Genomic DNA, 25,044 nt, shown 5'->3' with positions numbered 1-25,044 from the left:
AGTTGTCCAGCTTTATAATCCTGAACGTCACCAAGCGCTCCGGTCCCAGCTGTGTGCGTCACTTTTTAGTGTCCCCTGGTCTCCCAGCTGTGTGTGTCACTTTTCAGTGTCCTCTGTTGTGTTTTGAGCTATTGCAGCGTTTCGTTTAGGCAGCGCTTTGAGTAAACGCTGTTCGTGTTTCGTCAAGTTAGTAAAGATGTTTCTTATTTTCATGTGTTTCGGCACATTTGTCTTTTATATTTGAATACATTTTGAAAGTGTAGCACGTTTCTCCTAATGGAAGTGTTTTTGGCCGTTGTAATGCGTTTGCACCTGTCGGCCACCGTATAGGGAACTGATCACTGTGTGTGCTGAGCACTATATTGAGTAGCCAATATTAGCTAGGATTGATGGAGTGTTAAGTTAAAAGTCCAACAGAGCTGGACTGAGCTGCTAACAGTAGCCTAAACTCTGATAGCAGCCACGAGGGAGGGTTCAGGGTCTCAGCCGTCTCCTACCTTTTCTTGATGCGCAGTTGAACTCCTCCTGACGAGCATGGTGTACTGTGGTGGGATGAGGGTGGTGTTTGTGGTGATGGGGGTGATGGGGGTGACGGTGATAGAGTGGATGGAGGAGGAAGAGCAGGCAGGGAGGGACGTGAAGTACCAAACTCCTTGATGTATCCTGGATCCAACTCCCTGAGGAGAGAGGCACAACGTGGTTACGATCCCTCCTCATGCTGCATGTTGTTTCATCATTTATACACTGGCTTACACTTGAAGCAAGAGGTTTGCTTACATATGTTTATAATGTAAATTTCCAAAATAAAAGCGGATCGCCAAATGGCTCTACATTGAAGAGAGGTGGAAAACCCCCAAAAAAATGCTGGCTCAGAGCAGATTGGCTAATCTACAACCATCACTCCATGATTGCCAAAATAAAGCAGGCCTGCTGCGTTCAGGTCTGACCGGTTCAAACAGGACTGTCTGCATGTCTGTTTCTCTTTCACTTCACATCACATTCATAATTTGGTCAGAACAGTGGCTCATGGAGCTGCAGTCCCAAGATGGTTGATGGTATCAAAAACAGTGATAGAGAGTACAGGTCACATGATCCTGGCAGTAGAAAAACTCCTTTAAGCCCTTTAATTATCCAAACAAACAGAGAAGTAAATTACCTTCGGTTTAAGAATTTGAGCCAATCATCTGTCCCCCCCCCCCACACACACACACAAACACACACACACACACACACACACACACACACACACACACACACACACACACACACACACACACACACACACACACAGGTTTACTTAGCGCAGTGACTAATTATTGGTACATCTGTACTTAACCTAAGAACATAATGTGTTTGCCACTTGGGGGCAGCTGAAACACGTTGTGGACACTGACATATCACCATAAATAGATTTGTTGAAGTTCTTGCTCTGTTTTTGTCTTTACCTACTCCTGAGGTAAATGTTTTCCAACAAGTCTCTATCTGTTCCTGTCTTATAGCTTCTTTAAAGCACCAGTCCAGTTACAGTATTAGCAGCTGTATTAATCTGAGCTCAGTGCAGAGACAGGTCAGGGATGTGATAGGCTAGCTCGGCGCTGAGACTTTGTTAGTTGAACCGGTGTATACATTTCAACACGAAAAATGTATAATGACCAGGTGGTAAGATGTGACACGTTTGAGTATTAAAGTGCACCTATCATGCTATTTTTAGGCATATATTATGGGTCTCAGATATATAAAAATATATAAAAACATGTCTATGATGTGTTTTTCTCAAAATACAAACATATCATGCATTTTAGACATCCCTCATATCCCTCTATTCCAGCCCTGTTTAGAGAAATGCGGACTTAGCTTGAAAACAAAAAAAAAGAGGAGGCGGAGCTAATGCCTGATCAGAATTCTACCGGAGATAAAGTTAAATTCTGCTGTGATAAAACGCCATCCTGTTCTAAACCACATCAAGGATTATTTCTGAAACAGTATGGAGCTCAAATTATTTTTCTCTTGCGGGTTTACCACAAGGTGAGTTCCTTTTTTTATTTCTTGCTTTTTAAACACATTTGCTCTCCAGTACAGGTTAGCTCTGAGTGTTAGCGATGCTTGCTAATGTAAAAAAAGTAGGGCTGTCAGTCGATTAAAATATTTAATCGCGATTAATTGCACGATTGTCCATAGTTAATTGCGATTAATCGCAAATTAATCGCACATTTTTTTATCTGTTCTAAATGTACCTTAGAGGGATATTTTTCAAGTTTTTAATACTCTTATCAAGATATGAGTGGACAAATATGCTTTATATGTTTGTTTATTATCATTTGAACAATGACAAATATTCTCATGAATATTAAACACAACAACCTGAACATTACAAATATTCGATTCAACCTGGAACCTCTCATACAATAATACTGTGTGTGTGTGTGTGTGTGTGTGTGTGTGTGTGTGTGTGTGTGTGTGTGTGTGTGTGTGTGTGTGTGTGTGTGTGTGTGTGTGTGTGAGAAAGAGAGAATGTGGAGACACTGTGATGGATCGTTGGAGCTATGTGCAGCTCAAGGCATATATGCTCGAATGGGAGCTGCCTGGACGCTGCAATCATGTTGCGCGCACTATCCGTGCTGAGTGTGCTGACTTTTCGTACAATGTCCCACTGTCTGGCTACCTGCATAAAGTCAAGTGCTCGGCGCAGTTGTCGGCGAAATGCCGCTCCTCTGTTTTCATTGAAACAGCTCCTTATATCCGTTAGCGCAGCTAGCTAGCACCAGATGCTAACAACAACAACAACAACACGTAAGGTGTGCCTCGCTCGAGTCGCGCCACACATACACACACCCTCCCGGTCCTCCCGATGGCCAGTCCGGGCCTGCCGGTGAGCGTGGAAGTGTGGTCTGCCACAAGCGGGCGGTAGGAGCGGGGCTGTCAGCATCAGCTTGTAGATGGTATTTTAAACTCGATGCGCTCTGAAACTACGGGGCGGGGCGGGCGAGGACAAAAAATACACATGCGTTAATCGCGTTAAAATAATTAGTGGCGTTAATCTTTTTTTGCGTTAACGCGTTAACTTGACAGCCCTAAAAAAAAGACCATATTACGTCCAAAACACGTCAGGCATTGTTTCTGATAGCAACTCTCTGTGGGTCCACCATCCGAAATTACGTAATATCGGCAGCAAATCTGTATCCGCTCGTTGTAAAGCGTTGTTTTAAAAGATGTGGGTACCAGTGGCGTCGCCTGGCCTGGCCCCCGAATGTTTTTTCTGTAGCCCCGGACAATTCTCACTCAATAATATAATACATTAACCGTGCTTTACCTGAACCTCATCATGACACTAGAGAGGACGGCAGGATTGTCATTTCCCGTGTTCAGTGAATGCAACAGAGGCAAGCACCGGTGCCAGCAGGGACCGTGTTGTTAACATCTGGTTAGCTAGCTGCACTAACGGACATAAGGAGCTGTTTGTTCCACAACAAGCTGGAGGAGAGTCCTCTCCTGTCAGACTGAGAGGCTCAGGTGAGCTCAAGGAGTGTTTAGATAGGTAACTTTAGTCTAAGTTATCTCAGTGGGTCTCAAACGGTTTGGTCTTTTTATGTAAAAGATTATTTCCGAGGCACACCTTCATACGATCCTTATAGTTATAAAAAAAACAAGACAATAAATGAAAAACAGTTATGAAATAGCCTACTATATGACAGTAAAATAAGAATACAGTTTAAAAGTGGAGTGATTTGTAAAATATCCATAAAGAAAAAGAAAATCTGTTTACAGTTCTGTTTCCTATGGGTGTTGAGAGATGTATCCATAGATCTCTTCATTTTGCTCTCAAAGTGCACCAGATTGATGCTTTTAACTTCAACATTTGAAAAAAAATCTTCGGCTCCACGGATTGGTCCATTTCGTTCCGGGTACGGGGTTACGTCACCCCGTACCCGGAAGAATCAAATGGACAATGACGTATCTCCAACGAGGCGTTTTGGGGAGGTATAGTTAGAGTTTTACTCGCTACAGGGTGTACTTTGAGGGTTTTGACTCTGCACACCGTTTACATGCATAAAAACCTTCATAACACACAAGGGGACGGGTAATAACCGGAAAAGCATGACATGGGAGCTTTAAAATGCAGATAACAAAAAAAGGAAAAAAAGAGAGAGAGAGCTTGGGGCCACTGATGGTTAGAGCAAGTGAAGTTAGAAGTTCATATAGTACTTGTTGTATACATTGGATTTAGAATATGTGACAAAGCTCTGTATTAGTGTGTAGTATTATACAGCTCAGACCCTCACTACGGACCCTTTGAACGTGAATGCTGGGGGGATTTACTGCAAGACACTACAGTAGGTGATGAGAGAAACAAAACCCTACTGGATAGGCTCGTCTCACTGCCATAGAGATATTTCAATAATCCATCTTCAATGAAGTCAGAGCTCTTCCTCCCTCCACCCAGCAGAGCCATTTAAATCTACAATCCTTTTCAACAGAGAGAATAATACAGACAATACACAACTGACAAACACACACAGTAACACACCCAAAGTTATATTATTCGCCGGGGACATTCCACTGATGAGTATTCAGAACAAAGTTGTGTACAACAAACACACACGCACACACACCCATTAGAGTGAAACCTGTCGAGCTGGTCAGAGGAATGTGTGGCAGCCACAACACCCTGAAGACACCTGAACACACACACACACACACACACACACACACACACACACACACACACACACACACACACACACACACACACCACACACACACACACACACACACACACACACACACACACACACACACACACACACACACACACACAGGCAGAGGAAGGCAGGCGTCGTATAACCTCAGGTTGAACCTTGAACCTCATGCTTTTTGGTGAAACCTTGTTCACAGTATGTTCATTCAAATTAAAGAGGAGATGCACAAGTTTCCAAATATACAAGGCTGCATAAGGCTGTCAATTTGTATGGATGTGAATACAAAAATGGGGGGGGTACAGGTCTCTTCTGCATGGGGCCCCCAGAGTGGGGGTCATCTGCCTAATAATTACAATTAATGCAATTACTACTACTGTTGTTTTAGAAGTACTTCAGCTGTTGAAACAATTTTGGCTGTAAATGAATTAATTGCAGTTCTTCATTAAAAACACCATTTTGTGCAGATTACTTCCGTTATGTGAGGAACATTAGCGTCTATAACAAATGCCATGTGATCAAGTGATGATACTGGCAGTGATGATGAGCAGCTGGCTGAGAAATACAGAACCAAATCAGATTCATTAACTAGTCAGCGTACAACGTTACAGCAAAAGAGACATAGCAGATAAAAGGCAAGCAATAATAAAGTAGCTAATAATACAAAAATCATCTTCTTTATTTTTCAAAAACATTTCACTTTAGTAAGTTTGCAGTTCAAATATTCTGCTGCTTTTCCAAGCCTTTTTACTCTCTTTTCTTCTCTCATCACACATTCAAGCCCCCAGTGTTCATGTATCATTTCAATCTAAATTCTTCACTGTCTTCTTACACATTACATTTCAGCATAAAGCATTCCCACTAGCAATTTCTTCAGGAATTGTATTCTCTAGTTCTCTTCTGTACTACAGCGTGCCGCCCACTGAGTTAAACAAAGTTATAAAGCTCCTTGAAAAGGTCGTCCTAATTCCTACGTTAAAGGGCTAGGAGCCACCAGGACCTGGTGGGTTACATGTTAGCTTTGTGATCCTCTCCACAGCAGTCTGACTTTAAAAGACGTTTTAGGATCACTAACATGTACACAGTGACTCTCTAAAAGAGGGCTGACAGATGAACCCCCGTCCCCCCGTCCCTGTGGGGAGAGCTCTGTGTCCCACAATGCTGTCAACACACAGACACGCACATAGAGCAGTTGCCCAGGAAACGGTTTTGTGGCGGTCCGTCCCTGTAATGACTTCTTCCTCTTCTTTTTCAGCGAGAAACTCAAACATTCATTAAGCTCGATTACGTCAAGCAACAACAAAAGAGCACAGAGACAGAGAGATACTGGAGATGAATGGAAGAGGACAAAGAGAGAGAGAGAGAGAGAGAGAGAGAGAGAGAGAGAGAGAGAGAGAGAGAGAGAGAGAGAGAGAGAGAGAGAGAGAGAGAGAGACAGACAGACAGACGGAGGGAATACCTGCAGTCAGCCTCACACTGGCAAATAATATGACAGTGTTAAAACTTGTACATTTACATACAAATATATATATGCACCCAGAAATATGTGTAAAATATGATTTTAAAATAATTTGCACAAAATATATGCTTTTCCTAGTACACTGTATGACTGAAGTACTGTGCTGGGGCTTTTGAGCTGGCTTTGCGTGGGCATGACGACACTGACTCTTCAACCCTGGCATTTTCAGGGGATTGGTGGATTTAGTTTCCTCCCTGCACATATATTTGCTGGGGGAGCACCTGAAGACCGCCACCATTTTTAAAGGCATGTCAAAGACCTACACCACATTGATTTTAAGAACAAGAATAATTATTATTAGTTTGAAACATCTTCAGCTTTTTGTATTACTGTTGATTATGCTGTTGTTCTGTAATATATATATATATATATAAATAGATATATACATACATACATGCAGCGTACAAGGAAAAACTCCCCAAAAACTCTGGCCAATAGGCTATTTTTCTAAACACGTTCATGCTGTGTAGTGTATATCAAAGTCATTATGATTAAAGGTATCGTGCTCTTCATGGCAGAAAGGTTTTTTAGTTTATTGGGTGGAGGTGAATCTCCGTGGTTTGAGACAAATCTTTCCAGAACACACGGACTGGCCCGGTCAGCTTTGCATTCTGTCTGAGTCACACAAACAAAACAAAACAAAGAACATGCAAATACTCCTGCAGAACAGGAACACGTTCCCACCGCTGCTCCATGACACCAGCTGACCGACTGCAGAGCAGCCCCAGCATGGTGGGGTCATTCATATGGAGGAGAAATCTCACCACATGCTGAATGTCATATGGCTAAATGAATGGAAAATCAACAAGTCACATTTGTTATTTGTCCAAAGCTTTGGTTTATTTAAAGATGGATTTAGGTGAGATGAATGAACAAACAGGTAGTTTTAAACACACAGGGTGCTGGGTGGTGATCAGTTTACAAATATGTGGAAAACTGCATCCCTCAATATGAAATGAAAGTTGGGCCTTGGATCTGAAAAGGCACGTGCAGTTCATACTCTATAAGGGTGGGACACAGTGTACTGCTCTGTTGGTTATGTATAAAACATGGCCAACATTCAAAGCTGCTGCAGCTCACAGAGGCAGTGCTGCTAATGACCACTACAGACCACAGACTGAGAGCATTCACATTCTGTCCCGCTGAGTTTGACCCTAAAGAAGCCAAGCCATTTCTGAGGTTAAAAGCTGGCCCAAAATGTGAGTTTAGACATCCTGCTCTGACACAAAATATTGCAATTAGGGAATTACTTAAAAATGATGCATGCTATTGGAGTAGCTCAGGTGCCTCCAGGAAAACGAAAACTCTTCATGTGTAACCAAACACCATGAAGAGCAGACTGCTAACAGGATCAAAGAGACACAAGCAGCCGCAAGGCACACACACACACACACACACACACACACACACACACACACACACACACACACACACACACACACACACACACACAGGCAGAGGAAGGCAGGCGTCGTATAACCTCAGGTTGAACCTTGAACCTCATGCTTTTTGGTGAAACCTTGTTCACAGTATGTTCATTCAAATTAAAGAGGAGATGCACAAGTTTCCAAATATACAAGGCTGCATGGCTGCATAAGGCTGTCAATTTGTATGGATGTGAATACAAAAATGGGGGGGGTACAGGTCTCTTCTGCATGGGGCCCCCAGAGTGTCTTGAGACAAAACCAACCAGAAAGGCTGAGCAGCTCAGGAATATTCTGCTAATCGTCCTATAACAGCAGACCATAACAGGTAAATAAAATGTGGTAACATCATCTAAAGAGGAATACAATTGGTAATATTCCAAGAAGGCTATTGATTTAATGTTGGGATGGAATTACGAATAATCATCTGCCTAATAATTACAATTAATGCAATTACTACTACTGTTGTTTTAGAAGTACTTCAGCTGTTGAAACAATTTTGTCTGTAAATGAATTAATTGCAGTTCTTCATTAAAAGCACCATTTTGTGCAGATTACTTCCGTTATGTGAGGAACATTAGCGTCTATAACAAATGCCATGTGATCAAGTGATGATACTGGCAGTGATGATGAGCAGCTGGCTGAGAAATACAAAACCAAATCAGATTCATTAACTTGTCAGCGTACAACGTTACAGCAAAAGAGACATAGCAGATAAAAGGCAAGCAATAATGAAGTAGCTAATAATACAAAAATCATAATCTTTATTTTTCAAAAACATTTCACTTTAGTATTGGATTGTTATTAAAATATTTATATATTAAGTACGGAAGAGGATTAGGGCCACATAAAATGTGAGATATTAATTTATTAATTATTATGATTGTTCAGTGTGGAGAAGGTTAAATAAGTAGAGTGATATTCTCACTCTAAGGGTGACTGACAATGGAAGCACTTCAAGCTGTGTTAATTTTGTCAATGAACACTAAATAGAAACTAGAGAATGCAATTCCTGAAGAAATTGCTAGTGGGAATGCTTTATGCTGAAAAGCTGACGCTAAACTGCTATGCTGAAATGTAATGTGTAAGAAGAAAGTGAAGACTTTAGATTGAAATGATACATGAACACTGGGGGCTTGAATGTGTGATGAGTGAAGAAAAGAAAGTAAAAAGGCTTGGAAAAGCAGCAGAATATTTTAACTGCAAACTTTTGAACTAACTTGATGGTGAATGATCTGTCGCCATGGCAACAGCATTTGATGACACCCCATAATACGCTTAGATGCGTTGATGGCTGCATCGTTACCAAACCTGTGAAGTTTTGGGCCGTTTGGAACATTTTCACTGAAGTTATGAGAAAACCGTGTTTCATGGCGAGCATTGTGTTGCCATGGCAACGGCATTTGAAGAAACCCCATAATTGACGTAGAGCTGTTGAGGGCTGGACCAGTGATATACAAGCGAAGTTTGGGGGACGATCGGACCGTTTCCATTGGACTTACAGCGACATCGTGCTTCATGGCGAGTGGTCTGTCGCATGGCAACGGCATTTGATGACACACCCATAATTGGCGAGGAATGCGTTTCCATGGAAACGGCATATGGTGAGATTTCAAATTTGGCGTAGAGCTGTTGAGGCATGGACCGGTGATATACAAGTGAAGATTGGGGGACGATTGGACCGTGTCCATTGACTTACAGCGACATCGTGTTTCATGGCGAGTGGTCTGTCGCCATGGCAAACGGCATTGATGACACCCCATAATACGCTTAGATGCGTTGATGGCTGCATCGTTACCAAACCTGTGAAGTTTTGGGCCGTTTGGAACATTGTGTGTGAGAGAGAGGAGAGAGGAGAGAAGAGAGAGAGAGAGGAGAGAGGAGAGAGAGAGAGAGAGAGAGAGAGAGAGAGAGAGAGAGAGAGAGAGAGAGAGAGAGAGAGAGAGAGAGACAGGCAGACGGAGGAATACCTGAGATTGAGGAAGAGAGATTGAGGAAGAGGAAGAGGAAGATATTGAGGAAGAGGAAGATGGAGAGAGGAAGATATTGAGGAAGAGGAAGATGGAGAGAGGAAGATATTGAGGAAGAGGAAGATGGAGAGAGAAAGATATTGAGGAAGAGGAAGATAGAGAGAGGAAGATATTGAGGAAGAGGAAGATAGAGAGAGGAAGATATTGAGGAAGAGGAAGATAGAGAGAGGAAGATATTGAGGAAGAGGAAGATAGAGGAAGATATTGAGGAAGAGGAAGATAGAGGAAGATATTGAGGAAGAGGAAGATAGAGGAAGATATTGAGGAAGATAGAGGAAGATAGAGAGAGAGAGAGAGAGAGAGAGAGAGAGAGAGAGAGAGAGAGAGAGAGAGAATGAAATGAACAGTTAGAACTGACTCTTGATCGCCCTCTCTCTCTTCTCTTGAACGGCATATGATGACACCCCATAATTGACGTAGAGCTGTTGAGGGCACGACCATTAACCATTATCTGAAGTCTGCTGCTCTGAGCATGTCAGTTGGAGTGATGACATCATCGTGTTCCATGACACAGGTGTTTATATTTGAGCTAACGAGGTGTCCAGAGATCAAAGGTTTCCATTGTTCTGAATGAGAGATAAACCTCTTACGTGTGAACGTTTTGTGGAAGAATGATAACAGATATCTGTGAAATTTCAAAACGTGAAGCATGTCAAGGAAGTTGAGTATCTGAAGTGTAATTTTTGTGTACTTTCGGGTTAATAATGTGGCCTTTTTGGCAGTTTAACTAAAGGTGTGCGGCTGCTGCTGTGAGGAAATATCAGCCTGAAATTACAATGGGTTTTAATGGAGACATGTTGAAAATGTTTGTCACTTCATGCCCTCAAGAGGCATTTTGTTTAATTATTTTTGCTTAATTATTTGTCATTTTTCAAGCTACGAGATGTTTTCCTACGTTTGTCATGAAAAATTATGTCTCAGGAATGTAGGGTTTGGGAATTATGGCAGTTATAAAAACATATATGAAGGCAAATTTCAAGATTTCCTACACTCTAGCTGTGACATCACGCACTCTGCCTTAACGAGCTGCGCAATGTTAAAGTTAAAATGTTAAAAATGTGATGTATTATGGGATGTATCTCTGGAATTATGAAAGTTATGAATGATAAAAGTAATAGCCTGCGATTCCCGACCGAGCTGAACGTTTTGATGTTTGAACGGAGTTTCTGCGATGTTGAATGTGGGAGGAGAAGAGGGCCAAATTAAGTCGGTGGAATAATAAACTTTTTGTCCGTAGCATAACATATAGTTGGAATGCTGTATCAGCATTCCCACTAAACTACTAATATATGTTGCAAATCACCCTTTTTATCCACGAATATGACAAAACGATGATGAAAAGGAACCGATTAAAAACCTACTATGATATTCAATAGTGTTGATGGGACAGACAGGAGTGGATTGCAGTTTCACAGTGAGCAGTGTTTGATGCTGCAGAGCTGAAGCAGAGGTCAACACAAAGCTCAGCGCTGGGATTACTATATCTTTGTATTGCAGGTTGACTAATAGGTGAAAACTAAGAAGAACACAAGACAAAGGACTAAGACAAAATATATAGCTTACAAAAACTACACTTCCTACAAGGTGTTGATGGATATGTATCTCTCAAAAAAACAACAGCTGTGTTGGAAATACACTGAAAAACCTGAAACGTTGAATTAAATAAAACATATTATGTTCAACTTCATATTATTGCTTCCAACTAACCTAACACAGTTATGTGGAATTTGTTGACATAAAACCTTTATTTAAAGGTGGGGTAGGTAAGTTTGAGAAACCGGCTCGAGATACACTTTTTGTTATATTCCATGGAATGCTCTTAACATCCCGATAGCAATGAATATCTTAAGTGCTTTGACAAAAAAATCCATAAAAAAATGTCATCTGTGGAAGCCGTAGTACTGTAAAAAGCACGACCAATCATTTTAGCCGGCCCGGCTAAAATGACTGGATGGCCTACCTGCCTGTCAGCCTTCCATCTGTGCACAAACTTATCTCGTGCCCTCATTGGTCATGTGCGCGTTTGTGTGTGTTGGAGGAGGGGCTCTGTAAGGAAGTGGCAGATTTCTTCCAGCTGTGTATTTTCAAATTCTAGCGATCTCGAGCAGGTTTCTCCAAAATGACCTACCCCACCTTTAAAGTCAACGTTTCAGTTTGTTCAGTGTAGATAGAAGAAGCCTAAAGACATAACAAAGAGAGGAGTCAGTTACCTGTGCTCTCTGTCAAAGACAACCTGGGTCAACTCTCCGAAAAGCAGCGGTTTATCATCCTCTCCTAGCCCAGATGTTTCTGTCTGCACCGTGAGAGCTGTAGCTGTTAGCTGACTCACAAAGTGTGTATGTTATTAGAAATGAGCTTGTTATTGTCTGCTTGGATTGCCAAAAGACACTTTAGTCCAAAGGTGAGTCCCAGGTGTGTGACTGCAGTTTGACCTGCTGCAGTCCCCTGACAGCACGCACACCAAGGTCCACTTCTAAGCTGCTGCTGAACAAGCCAGACAGAACGCAACAGATATAGATATGAGCACACAAGGATTTAGGATATATATATATATATACCTTTACCTGTGTGTGTGTGTGTGTGTGTGTGTGTGTGTGTGTGTGTGTGTGTGTGTGTGTGTGTGTGTGTGTGTGTGTGTGTGTGTGTCTGAAGTCTAAAGTCCTGTGTCATGCCTCTCACGCGTCTTCCGGTGAATAAAAGCTGAAGTAGCAACATGCTAGCTGTCACACCCCAAACCCAGGTACATTCCTGGCTTTGTACCTGCATCAACCTCAACTCCTCCATCCCAAAATACATGACTGTGACCGGTGATGGGAGAAGATCTCAGATCCTGATCACATTGATTACTTTTTATGGTGCCAGATGTCTCTATCCATAATAGTACATCACAGTGTATTAGTTAGTTGTATATTATAAATAATATAAACCTGCAAAAGTAACTAGTAAAAAGTACAATATTTGCAGCCAAAATGTAGTGGAGTAGAAGTATGAAGTAGCATAAAATGGATGTACCTCAAAATGTAACTTAGGTACTGTCGTGGCCCATTCTTGTGGGATATCTAAAACTGTGCCACGTCAACAGGGATCCGCTTCTTGACTCACACGTTAAAAACCATCCAAATAAAGCTCTGTAGGCGCTGATTTCTTTGCCTTCCTTGGCCGATTTATTTACTTCCATATATTTAAACAAACAAAATAAACAAACTGATCAGTGTAACGTGAGGTCAAAGACTGTTCCGATTCCCCGTTCATTGCTGGAGACGATTTCCACGTCACGCTCAGTCCCACCCCTTCCTTATATAACAGGTGTGGCTCACAGTAAATCAAAGTTTTCCTCCGAATATTTAATTCGGTACTAATACATAAATGGAAAGAATATATTAAGATCTAAATTAATAAGAAAATAATACACTCATTGTCAACACAGAAAATGGCTCTAACAGGTACAGTACTTGAGTAAATGTACTCAGTTACTTTTCACCACTGACTGTGACTGATATAGTTTGTGTCCATCTCCTCTAAGCTAAACAGATGTGGTTAATACCTGTCCACATCTGTCTAGAAATCCTTCATTTAGTAAATGGTAAATGCAACGGTATGTAAAGAAAAAAGTGAATTTATGAAGGATGTTGAAATATAATTTAGTTAACTTTGAACTATTTAAGAGTAATGGCAGCAGCAAGTACTCAGTGAGGCAGATAACAGTGAACAGTGCTGACAACCAGAATAATGACCAGTTACAGATTCAACTGGCTAAAAGGAAGTAAGGAAGCAATTTAGGAAGAAAAGATTGAATAAAAGCAAGATTAAAACACCTTTACACACACTGGGTCTGTTATATGCCTCGGAAGAAAACACACACACACACACAAACACACACAACACACACACACCACACCACCACACACACACACACACACACACACACACACACACACACACACACACACACACACACACACACACACACACACACACACACACACACACACACACACACACACACACACACACACGTACCTGCGGACGGTGAGCTGCAGAGTCTTGTAGGACCCTTTGACCAGAGCGATGGCCTCCTGTCTGAACCCGGTCAGCTCCACGTCGTTGATGATGACGATCTCATCCCCCGTCAGCAGAGGCTGGTCCAAACTGTCGGCTTTACCGCCCTCCTCTACCTGCACACACACAAACAAGTAAGGCCAGATTCACTGAGGAAATGGAATAAGAGCTGCAGAGGTCAATGATTTTGCTGCCACAATGTGCATGTCTTTAGCTGATGATTTACAAAGCTCATAATGCATTACAGTCCTGAGCTCCAAACACATTCTTTAAGTCTCTACTGGGTTCAAACTGAACCATATAAACACTGGTGGTGTGTGCATGTGTGTCACTGTCGGGAAAAGTGGAAGGTTTGGCTGTTTGCCAGATGGCTTTGTCCTTCTCACGTCCTGTCTGCCTCTCTATAGGGGGTTTCATTTTTTTAAAACTCAAAATAACTTTGGCAACTGTACTACACCTGCTTATTATGGATGTTTAAAGAGAACTGATTATAGAAGTGGATGCGTTCAAGTAAGTAAAATATACCTGAAAGGCATTACACATTGGAAAGAAGTATCAGTGTGAAATAAAAACAATTGTATCATAAAGTACTTATACAAGGACAAACTAGCGCTGTACTGCAAAATAAGGTCCTTGAATTTTTTTCTTATTCGTCCTATATTTTCTAAACACATGAATTATCAACTGATAACCAACATTTTTGCATTATTGAGTGAGTTTTCATGTTCTCGAGCTATAGCTGGTACAATCTTAGTGTCATTTCAACAAGCAAACTCCATAACAAAAGACACACAAACACACACACATTCTGTATTTATCAGCATGACCCCCTGCATTATCAGTGCTGCCGATGATGCCTTTTAGCAGCCTGTCAGCGTGTGTGCAGCAGTATCTGAACGTCTAGCGCCTGTGTGTTTATCACTTTGTGTCTGTGTGTGTCTGTTCGTGGGCAGGCTGTGGCTCAGTGGGTATTGTGTTGGACTTCGAATCAGGGAATAGCAAGTTCGAGTCCCACTGCAGTCAGCATGTCGTTGTGTCCCTGGGCAAGACACTTCACCCCAAATTGCTCCTGTGGGGATTGTCCACAGAACTGAATGCATGTAAGTCGCTTTGGATAAAAGCGTCTAACAAATGACATGTAATGTTCGTCCTCTTTAAGGTCACATTGTCTCCTCTTTGAGATGAGCTAAATCAAATCCTGAGATGGTAGTCAAAACATCTCTGCAGAACATACTCATTGGACAGATTTGATCACAGTAGCAGTAGTTTGTTCTACATTTTGATGCCAAATTTAGACTCCAGGCAACGTGCTCCGTGTTCCTCTGACATTATAAAACTTGAGATAACTCTTTTTTTAATGGCTTCACAGTGCTGCAGTTGGCCTGGTCATTGTCTTCATCTTTATGAACACAGAGGACGTTAAAGCTGACCATATAATGTGAGTGCAATGTTAAGTGTCCATGTCCACCTGGTACTACTAAAGTGGTCTGTATCTGTGCATCAGGAAGAACTCATGTTTATGCAGGTGTAACAGGCGAAAGCACACACAGTAATCAGCATGTGGTTGGATCATCCAGACTCTCATCAGATTACAGCCAGGTGTAAATGACCTGCGTGCAGCTCAACTCAACATGCCTCTCTCTTCCTGCTTCAGTATCTCAGGCCCCGCTCACACGAGGCCGTTTGCGTTTTATGCACAGTATTCGTATTCAAAAAAGTCTTCCGTTCACATGCATTTGTTTCATTTAACGTGTCTGTTCAAACGAGGCCGCTGGAAACTCTGTAGTACATATGCTGGGACTGTAAGTGGCGCTGTACTTCCACACGAGACCGCTCGAAAGCTGTAGTACATATGGCGGGACTGTAAGTGGCGCTGTAACTTCCGCCACAAAATACACCAAAAGCAGCGAGTATAAGATCCCCCCCGGATGTGTGTGAGGCACAAACAAAACAAACAAACGAAGATGGCTGTTATTCGCGCAAGAAAGGAGCTATTTTCGTGGTCCGACGACGAGGTGGAACTTCTTTTAAGTGTAACACTTGAGTATAAGACGACAAAAATACAGGATAATGTAGACTGGGAGTCCTGCAAGCCTAAATATACGGAGATAGCCGACTTATTTCAGGCGCAATATCCGAGGACCCCGACTGAAAAAGATTTCCCTCACGAGAAGAACACAATTTCACAGGGCCAGCTTACAGCGAAACTAAAACAGGTACAAGGGGACTTGTTCGACATGGAAGAGTCGTCGCCCGGACCAAGTTCATCCCCGAGTTTGGAGCATTCCACGGATTTGCCAGAGTCGAGTAGATCCAACGGAACTCTGCCAACTGCTGCGGTTGTGAGTCATCGCAGGGATCTGCTCCAGGTATGTTCATGATTTCAATCTTAAAGGGCTTGCTATATACTATGATGCAGTACCTTCCACTGAAAAACTGAACCGGTTTAAGCTTGGTAAAATTAGAAAGTATTTAGAGCTGTTTTATTTGTAAAATGTATTGAGAGCTATTTCACAACATGCCTTTTGTGTTCTGTTATCTGGTGGCTATGGTCCTATTGTGTATTAATTCAAACTTTCTCTGGTTTATTATAGGCACGGCTGGACGGCCACAGAAGTGACCGCATGAAGAGGAAGCTTCCAGCTGAACATGCGGTGCAGGAAGAGCTGCGATTAAAAAGCCGGATGTTGGACTTAATGGAGGAAGCAACCAGCCGGAGAATCACTTTTTGTTTTAGCTAGCAAAGGTATTTTTTTCCCTTTTACTGTGTACACATTTATAAATAATGTTATTAATAAAAAACCTTATTAAAATAAAAGAACAGTCTTGTCTTTCATGTAAGGGTCAATGTACTCCGCAAGCACTCTCCTCACTCTCTTTCCTTCTCCCTCATTACAGTCAGTGAGATATCTATATCAGTGTGTGGGAGGCTGTAAGTCCTTTTCACCTTGTAAACCTAATTTTGACTAAATACACCACATTTATGAAAAGTAACCCCCCCCCTAGTGTCAAATATCTGAACTGTGATATGTCACATTGGGCCTTAATGGTAAAGCCCAAACTATTGTTAGGCATATATTATAGTCTCAGATGTATAAAAAACATGTCTATGAAGTGTTTTGCTCAAAATACCAAAAAAATTATAGCCTCATTCCCTTCTATTTCATCTCTGGAATCAATATGATCAGTATTATGCATTTCACAAAGAAAGTTTTCATTATGTTTTTTATGAATTGTATAAATTCAACTTTGATTCAACATTTGCTTATATTACTTTTACTGAAAATCCTCAAATATTGGTTAAAATACTATTTAGAGAAGGGAAGGTAACACAATCTTAACAGGTTAATATAATAGTTTTTTACTACAGTGTATGTACTATGTTTCGCTAGTGGCCAATACAGTCTGAAAATACCATATCAAAATGTACGGTTCTTTTACTATATGTGTAAATAAATACGGTACAAAATATATATGGACAACCTGACTCGGTAGAATGGGCCATATAACTTCATTCATGAGGATGATGACATTTGTTGCACATTAAGTTCAAAGAAAGTCTGGAAGTGGTTGCAGCCAATTTTATTTTTAGTTTCACACTTTTGACATTGGAGAATCACATAGTTATTTGCTTAGTTTCACACATGTGACATGCATTAAAAAGTACTAAAAACAGTTAGGATATAATACAAAAAATCCTGTAACAGTCCTCAGATTTAGCAGCCAGGTACATATACCTAGCCAGGTATATGAATATTGTACAGCAGCCTGTCGCTGAAGGAGCTGCACAGTGAGGACAGGGAATGTAACAAAGAATGTTTATCACATCTTAATAAACACCTTTAAAAAAAATGTACAGTCTATGTACATACATGGTATGGCCTCCTCTTCGTCCACAATCTGTTTTTTCAGAGCAGGGATCTTTCCAGTTTTTAAGTACATGTTTAGCTTGGAATTAGCAAAGACCCGTGCATCATGCACACTCCCAGGCCACTTTACCACGACATCCATGAATCGGTACCTGTAATCACAGACAGCCTGTACATTAAAGGAATATTTTCCTTTCCTGTTGATGTAACTAGTGGAGTCGTTAGATGGCTGCTTGATTTCGATGTGGGTTCCGTCCACTGCTCCTAAACATTGTGGCATGCCATGTGTACAATGGAACCCCTCAACCAGATCCGCGGTCTCGGGCTCAGTAAAAGGCAGCTTGATGTATTTTGGACCCAGGTGGATGGTGATCGCTCTGCATGTCTCCCTAATAATGAGGGACAAAGACGGGCGGGAAACTCCGAAGGCGTTAGCAGTCTTCCGTAGCCTTCCCTCGTCGCTCAGGTAATTTAGAACCGCAGCAACCCTTTTCAGTGGATCAATTGGCGCCCTCATGTTTGTAGTTTTCTTCTCGATATATGGGCGCAGTTCTTCAGTCAGGGCAACGACAGAGGCTTTGGACATGCGGAAGTTCTCCCTCCATTCATCGTCCACGACAACGCCATTGACAAAATTGTCCCACCAACTGCTAGTTCTGCCCGGTCTTACCCAAAACTTTCTCCTGGTCGCCTTTCTGGTTGTTCTCCGCGGTGGATTTAGCCACATGTCGTGTATGTGGTTCTTCATGTCCACTAGTTGCTTGTGGTTGTCGTAGAAGCACCGTAGTTGTAGCTACTAACATATTAATCATGGTCAGTAGCGTCTGGAGCACAACAGCAACCCTGTGATCCGCCATTCTTGTTGTTGTTGTTGTAGAAACAAATCAGCAATGAGGCGGGGGAGAGGTGGGAAGAGGTGCGAAGAGGCGGGGCTGTCGTTATTTTTTCAGGCAATATTCGTATAGAGGCGATTAAACGGACTCGGTTGACCCCCCAGAGCGTTTCGTTTGCAAATCTATCCACCTTGGGACCCGTTATCGTTTGTGTGGTCAGTTTCTATCGGCCTCGTCTAAATAATAGGGCTATACGCACGCGAAACTATGCAGATACAAGCCGTTTTCTCCTCGTGTAAACGGCGCCTCAGGCTGCCTGTCAGAGAGGTTCCTCTGCAGGGTGAAGTGAGGAGAGCGCATGCTTCAGGCTTACCAGCACCACTGAGAGTGAGACCTCCCAACATCCAATGTCAGATGTCCAGAGTATGAATTGTATTTTAGTGCATGGATGCCTCTGCTGTCCTGCGTCTCTGAGGTGACTCTCGTCAGCCAAGTCCAAGTGGCCCATGCACAGTACCCAAAATTGCTTCCATGCACCATGTTTGTTCTAATTCCCCCAGCGTATCTAATCAGCATGAGATCTGACCACAACTAGGACCGAATCAAGATAATAAGAAGGATTTATTTTCCTTCCTTATCATGTGTGTATTTGTATTGTACACCTGTCATTTAGCAAACAATACCGGATTCGCTCTGAACCTGAGAGGAAAGGTTCAGAAAGCTCCAGTGGAATCAGCCCTACTATTGAAATGTAAATGTTACCTCGTGATGTAAGAGAAACAGCATGTGGTTCCTGTCATGGCTACAAGATGCTAATACAAGAAACCTCTGACTATAGTTAAAAGTAAGCCCGAAACTAGTACAGATCGAGGTAAATACAGTTTGCATTATTTGCTTCTTCATTGACTCATTGACATACATCCTGTCTTTGCCTAAATCTAGATTTCTGAAACTAAACTTTGCTCCCCTCAGGTACCTCTATATGACCTCACAGATCAGAGGTCTGCGTTACCCTGAGGGAACCGGCAGTACCGAACACCAAAGTGCCCGTATTTGTTTTGACAACCCTCAACTGTTTCCAGTGATCGACAGTGGTTTCTAGCTCTGTTCTGAAACAATGAACCCCGCCTATCTGGACTCTTTGAATGTTAAAACAACTGCCAAGAATTTCTCACAGGGTGTGTCTGACCCTGCTGAATTACAACATGTGTTACCTTTCATTCAAAACATAGTGTGTCTTGGCCCACACACTGAAGTGTTTTTGCTCATGAACTGTATTCACTGAGTGACTTGAATCAACTATGTGTGATGGCCCTGAGGGGGAACTCACAACATTACACAAGACAACATGGCAGTTCATAACATGTATCACCCAATGTGAGAATGAGGTGAGGCCCAGGCCACTGAATGATACAGATGTGTTTACAGAAGAATCAAAATTGTTCAGAAGTATGTCTGAGTACATGATGTGTTGTTATTCGAGAAATGAAACATCCTCTCAGAGCTGTGAAAGAAAAACAGAGAGTTAAAATGTAAACTGCTGCTCAGCTCTGAGGAGCAGTGCACATGCCTTCACTGTGTGCCTGATTCAGGAATAAATATACCCAAATAAGGCGTGCAGATCACTCAGTAACCCTGTGTGTGTCTGTGTGTGTTACGGACTTCGGTATTCCAGCTGAAATTCATTATCCTGCAGCCGAGATATCCAAACAGAGCTCATACCGTGACTATAACAACATACCTCCTCTAATCAATAAAGACTGTGTGATTTGGGAAGAAATCCTCAGACAGAGCGGGGGGGGGGGGGGGGGGGTTCTGCCTAGAAAAAGGTTCTGTTACTGAAAGGTTCTCAATAGTTTTGTGTTGGCTTGAATCAAAAATTGAAGCAGTATCTACACCCAGCCTTCATCACAGGGTGCTTTGGTGTGGATGCGAGTGATGCAGTTCAACCAAAATGAGTTTGAACCCTTTTAGATTGTTTCAACTGGAGGAAAATGATAGGTCAATATCTCCAATATTTTAAAGGGGGGGAAAGCTAAATATCTAAAAGTTAAGCAAAGAATCAAAGTGGTTAGGACAAATGCCACACACTCAGGGACGTCTGCCTCTGGTCTGTTACTACACTATTAGTATATATGAAAGGCAAACAAGCAAATCATTGAAGCTACAGAGCCCTGGATAAGGTGACCAACTGTAGGGACTTGCTCAATGTTAGGTTTGTGATTTAAAGCAGATTTTGTGATCCCCTTTCCTAAAGTTGGAAAACATTTTGTGGGTAAGATTATTAATCATCCCTAGCATGGGTGTATTGTGTGTGTGCATTTGTAACACAAATGCCTGTGTGTGTATTTGTAAGTATAACAAAAAAGAAATGCATGTGTATAACAGTTTGGAAAACTTAATTTTGGAATGTAGTCGTTAAAAAGCCATCTTAATGTTATGTTATTACTGGACCTGACGGCAGAATTTGAATTGTATTTTATTTTATTTTATTTGTAATTGTTATTTTCTCTATTCCACTTTTTAAGTATTTGTATTTTAATGTCTGAACACACTGCTGCTTTGTAACAAAATGATTTCCCAAATTGGGATCAATAAGTATCTATCTATCGATCTATCTATCCATCCATCTATCTATCTATCTATCTCTCTCTCTATCCATCTATCTATCTATCTATCTATCTCTCTATCTATCTATCTCTCTCTCTATCCATCTATCTCTCTATCTATCTATCTATCTATCTATCCATCTATCCATCTCTCTATCTATCTATCTATCTATCTATCTCTCTATCTCTCTATCTCTCTCTCTATCCATCTATCTATCTCTCTATCTCTCTATCTCTATCTATCCATCTATCTATCCATCTATCCATCTCTCTATCTATCTATCTCTCTATCTCTCTATCTATCTATCTCTCTATCTATCTATCTCTCTATCTCTCTCTCTATCTCTCTATCTCTCTATATATCTATCTATCTATCTATCTATCTATCTATCTATCTATCTCTCTATCTCTCTATCTAACTATCTATCTATCTATCTATCTATCTATCTATCTATCTATCTATCTATCTATCTCTCTATCTATCCATCTATCTATCTCTCTATCTATCCATCTATCCATCTATCTATCAGAAGCGGAAATTAACGCATTGCAAATGAAGGTCTAATAATCCTTGGGTCTGTTTTTCACCTCTTTTAAGGTAAACCAATCAAAATGAATGTAGGTGGAATGTATATCACTCATCATGTCCAGATTGTGTCCCTAAAAGTATGTTTGCCTCTCCTTGGTGCCTGAGCTGCTCTCCAGATAGTTCCACAGTTCCGTTGATTCATGAGCACAGCAACTCTAAGAGCTGCTGCTATAGATGGAATGCAAATGGAAATAAAGGATACATATGAAATCTTCTTTAATGTCGCCACATTTTACACAGCGCTGCACACACAGTGAAAATCTTCTAACTCATCCTAGTATTAGGAGCAGTGGGCAGCTTCTATAAAGGACCCAGGCCACTGTGGTGAGAGCCCCTCAATTTGAATGTGTAACCATTGCAGTGTTGGTGCTCATCCAGTGTGATGCCAGTCATGGGACCTTCAGATTAACACTCATTAAGACTGTTTAACCTGAGCGGAACCTTTACTGTGACCTCTGAGCCAATGAAATGCACTGCACTGATGATAAACAAGCTAAGGTCGTGAGTGTGTGTGTGTGTGTGTGTGTGTGTGTGTGTGTGTGTGTGTGTGTGTGTGTGTGTGTGTATGTGTGTGTGTCATGTCATGTCATGGCTGGTGGGATCCCATCGGCCTACCTCACTCAATCAAATCAGTGTTTTATAGCTGAGTAGTTTTCATGACAGGTGAAACATAAATAGAGTTTTAAGAACTAATAACATAATCTGAATGGTTACTCCGTGTGGGTGAGCGGGAGCAGAAAGCAACATACAAAGGTCTAACAGCTGAGACACACACAGCACACACAGCTGTGTGACCGCTCAACACGTGATGGAGATCCCCACTGATCAGTTCTCTGTTGACTCAAAGAGGAGGAAGAAGAGATTCAGAGTGGAGGTAGCACTAACGCTAATCCTATTTAAAATCAATCAATCAATCAACAATCAATGTTTTTATCAGATGTTATCTGAGATTCTATTCCAGTATCATAGAACCAAATAAAAGCATGAGTTTGTTCCAAAGCATGGAGGAAAACACATTTTTCACATTCTTGTCCTATTTTACAGCAGTTTGGCCTCCATCCCAGAATAACCTCCAAACACACACACACAAGCGCACCCACAAACACACGCGCACAGACACACACACACACACACAGAGGAAATCATCGTGATTTCTGGTTTTAGTAGAAATCACGACAGGTCAGCAGTTATTAAAATATTATGGTACAGCAGACTCACCGTGGCAACATCTATACAAGGCTACATTTTAAATCAAAATCACACTGCCATAATACTTCAGGCTATCCCTCACATTATTAATGATGATTCAACCACCTGAAAGGGTGAAACAGGTATCCAGCTGGTTTTTAAGCACTTTCCTGTACTCTTGTTGTTGTTGAGGGTAAATGAGAATGTTGACCCATAATTAAAATCAGGAAATCTCTTCCTCCTTTGCTTTGATTTTGATTATTTTAAATCTGCCTGTTGTACGACTTTAAGGAAGTGAAATATAAAAATGTTGGAGCAGGCCCTGCCCTTTAAATCACAGACTCAATATAGGTCACAAGGAGGACATGGAAAACACTTACAGAAAGGAATTACAAAAATAATAATAAACATGCACGCCTTTTGTTTAAAATTCTTATCAAATAGAGTAGGATTTTTTATTTATTTTAGTATTTTACTTTACCTTAAAAGGAATCATAACATTGTATACGCCTCCTATCGAAACAATCATTGGTCATAGATAAACACAAATAAATTATAGTTTGACTATATTTGTTAGTATATTAGGGTTATTACACAACAGAGACACTGCATGGTCTCAGTAGCAGTGGTGTTAATTAAGTACATTTACTCAAGTATTGTACTAAAGTCCAATATTGAGGTACTTGTTGCTTACTTGAGTATTTCCATGTTATGCTACTTTTTACTATTACTCCACTACAAGTTTTTAATACCTTTAGTTACTTTACAGATGTGGATGAATGATGTGAAATATAATCAAGTGTTAAATCAGACTTTAGTTCCACCTGGAGTAAATTCACAAGCTACCCTGCAGTATACAAAGTCATTACAACTAGCTGTACCTTTACCAGCTTTGAGAACACTTTCATGATCAATCATTATAAAACATATCATATATATTATTCTGAAATGGACTAATCTGCACAATGACTAGTTTTAGATGGCAATACTTTTTTACTTTTACTTGAGTAACATTTTGAATGCAGTAGGCCTACTTTTACTGTAACAGATTATTCCTACACTCTGGTACTTCTACTTTTACTTAAGTACACCATCTGAGTACTTTTCCCCCTGTAGAGATGACAGACACATGACAGTATGGAGTCCCACCTTGGAGATGATGAGCGGCTCTCCGTGCTCCAGGCCTCCCTGCAGGGTGAAGCCCCAGGGCGCTCCGCCCTGCAGCCGGGCCTCCAGCAGCACCCAGCCGCCCGCCTGCTGCCGGAGCCCCGCCCGGACTCCGTTCTCCATGCCGGCCAGGGAGCGCTGTATCCCGGCTGCTGGCTCCTCAGCCCGTCGGCGGCCCGGCGGACTGAGGGGGGGACCGGACTGCGGAAAACCGGTTATCCTTCACGAGCGCATTTCCTTCATTCATTTAAAACTTCTCTATAAGAAAAAGAAGGAAGGAGGTGTCCGAGCACCGGGCTGCGGGTCCTGCAAAGTGCATTCCTTAGAGAGAGGCTGGTTCTCCGGCAGACTCCAACCAAAACTACCGAGGCTGTGAGGAGCGGCAACAGGTTACTGAGAGGAGGAAGTCCGAAACACCGCTTTATTCCTCAAACTGAAACAAGACCAGAGCTAAAACAGGACTGCTCTCTCTCTCTCCGAATTTCAGTTTACCATCACAATAGGATTTACTGCGACTCACTGAGCCAGAAGAAAAGAGAGAGAGAGAGAGAGGAGAGAGAGAGAGAGAGAGAGAGAGAGAGAGAGAGAGAGAGAGAGAGAGAGAGAGAGAGAGAGAGAGAGAGAGAGAGAGAGAGAGAGAGAGAGGTGGAGAGAGGCAGGGTGAGAGCAGGGGACAAGAGAGGTGAGGAAGCAAGGAAAGAAAGGAAGGAAGGAAGGAAAGAAATAATCAAAGAAGAAAGGGAGTTAGGTAAGAAGGAATGATTACATGAAAACAGAGATAAAATAAAGGATACAGTTGAAGGAAGAAAGCTCATAGAAACAAGTGGGAGTTTATCAGGAGAGTTAACACAGCTTTTGCAGATCCCCCTACTATTCAATATTTTCAGTTATGAGAACGATCCAAACATCAACCAAAATATTTTGATACAACCATCCATTTAAAAACATGACATGAGAGGAATGTGTATAACTGTTATGGCCTTCCTCTGCTGTAGGAGGAAGAGTGTGTTATTTCATGATGAAAGAGAAGAAGAGGATGCAGGACAGGAAGTGTGTTTCTGTG

The 25,044-nt window shown here is 41.6% G+C and overlaps 1 protein-coding gene across 4 annotated transcripts in view; it reads right to left on the bottom strand.

Annotated features, from left to right (window-relative positions):
* Nucleotides 1-24,502, bottom strand: part of shroom3 (shroom family member 3) — a 64,074-nt gene extending 39,572 nt beyond the window's left edge. Inside the window, exons 1-3 of one of the 4 annotated variants that reach the window (XM_034133145.1) lie at nucleotides 23,964-24,502; nucleotides 13,688-13,842; nucleotides 498-677 (exon numbers count right to left, since the gene is read on the bottom strand). In XM_034133145.1, coding sequence (XP_033989036.1) covers nucleotides 498-677; nucleotides 13,688-13,842; nucleotides 23,964-24,104 — 476 coding nt within the window. In that variant the 5' untranslated portion in view covers nucleotides 24,105-24,502. The remainder of the gene's footprint in view (nucleotides 1-497; nucleotides 678-13,687; nucleotides 13,843-23,963) is intronic. The other 3 variants (XM_034133143.1, XM_034133144.1, XM_034133146.1) reach the window with 3 other exon arrangements.
* Between the last annotated feature and the right edge of the window lie 542 nt (nucleotides 24,503-25,044).

This window comes from Trematomus bernacchii, unplaced genomic scaffold (genome assembly GCF_902827165.1).
Source record: "Trematomus bernacchii unplaced genomic scaffold, fTreBer1.1, whole genome shotgun sequence".
Taxonomy (NCBI): domain Eukaryota; kingdom Metazoa; phylum Chordata; class Actinopteri; order Perciformes; family Nototheniidae; genus Trematomus; species Trematomus bernacchii.
Note: the sequence above shows the minus strand (reverse complement) of the source record. Positions and strands in the feature narration are given on the sequence as shown.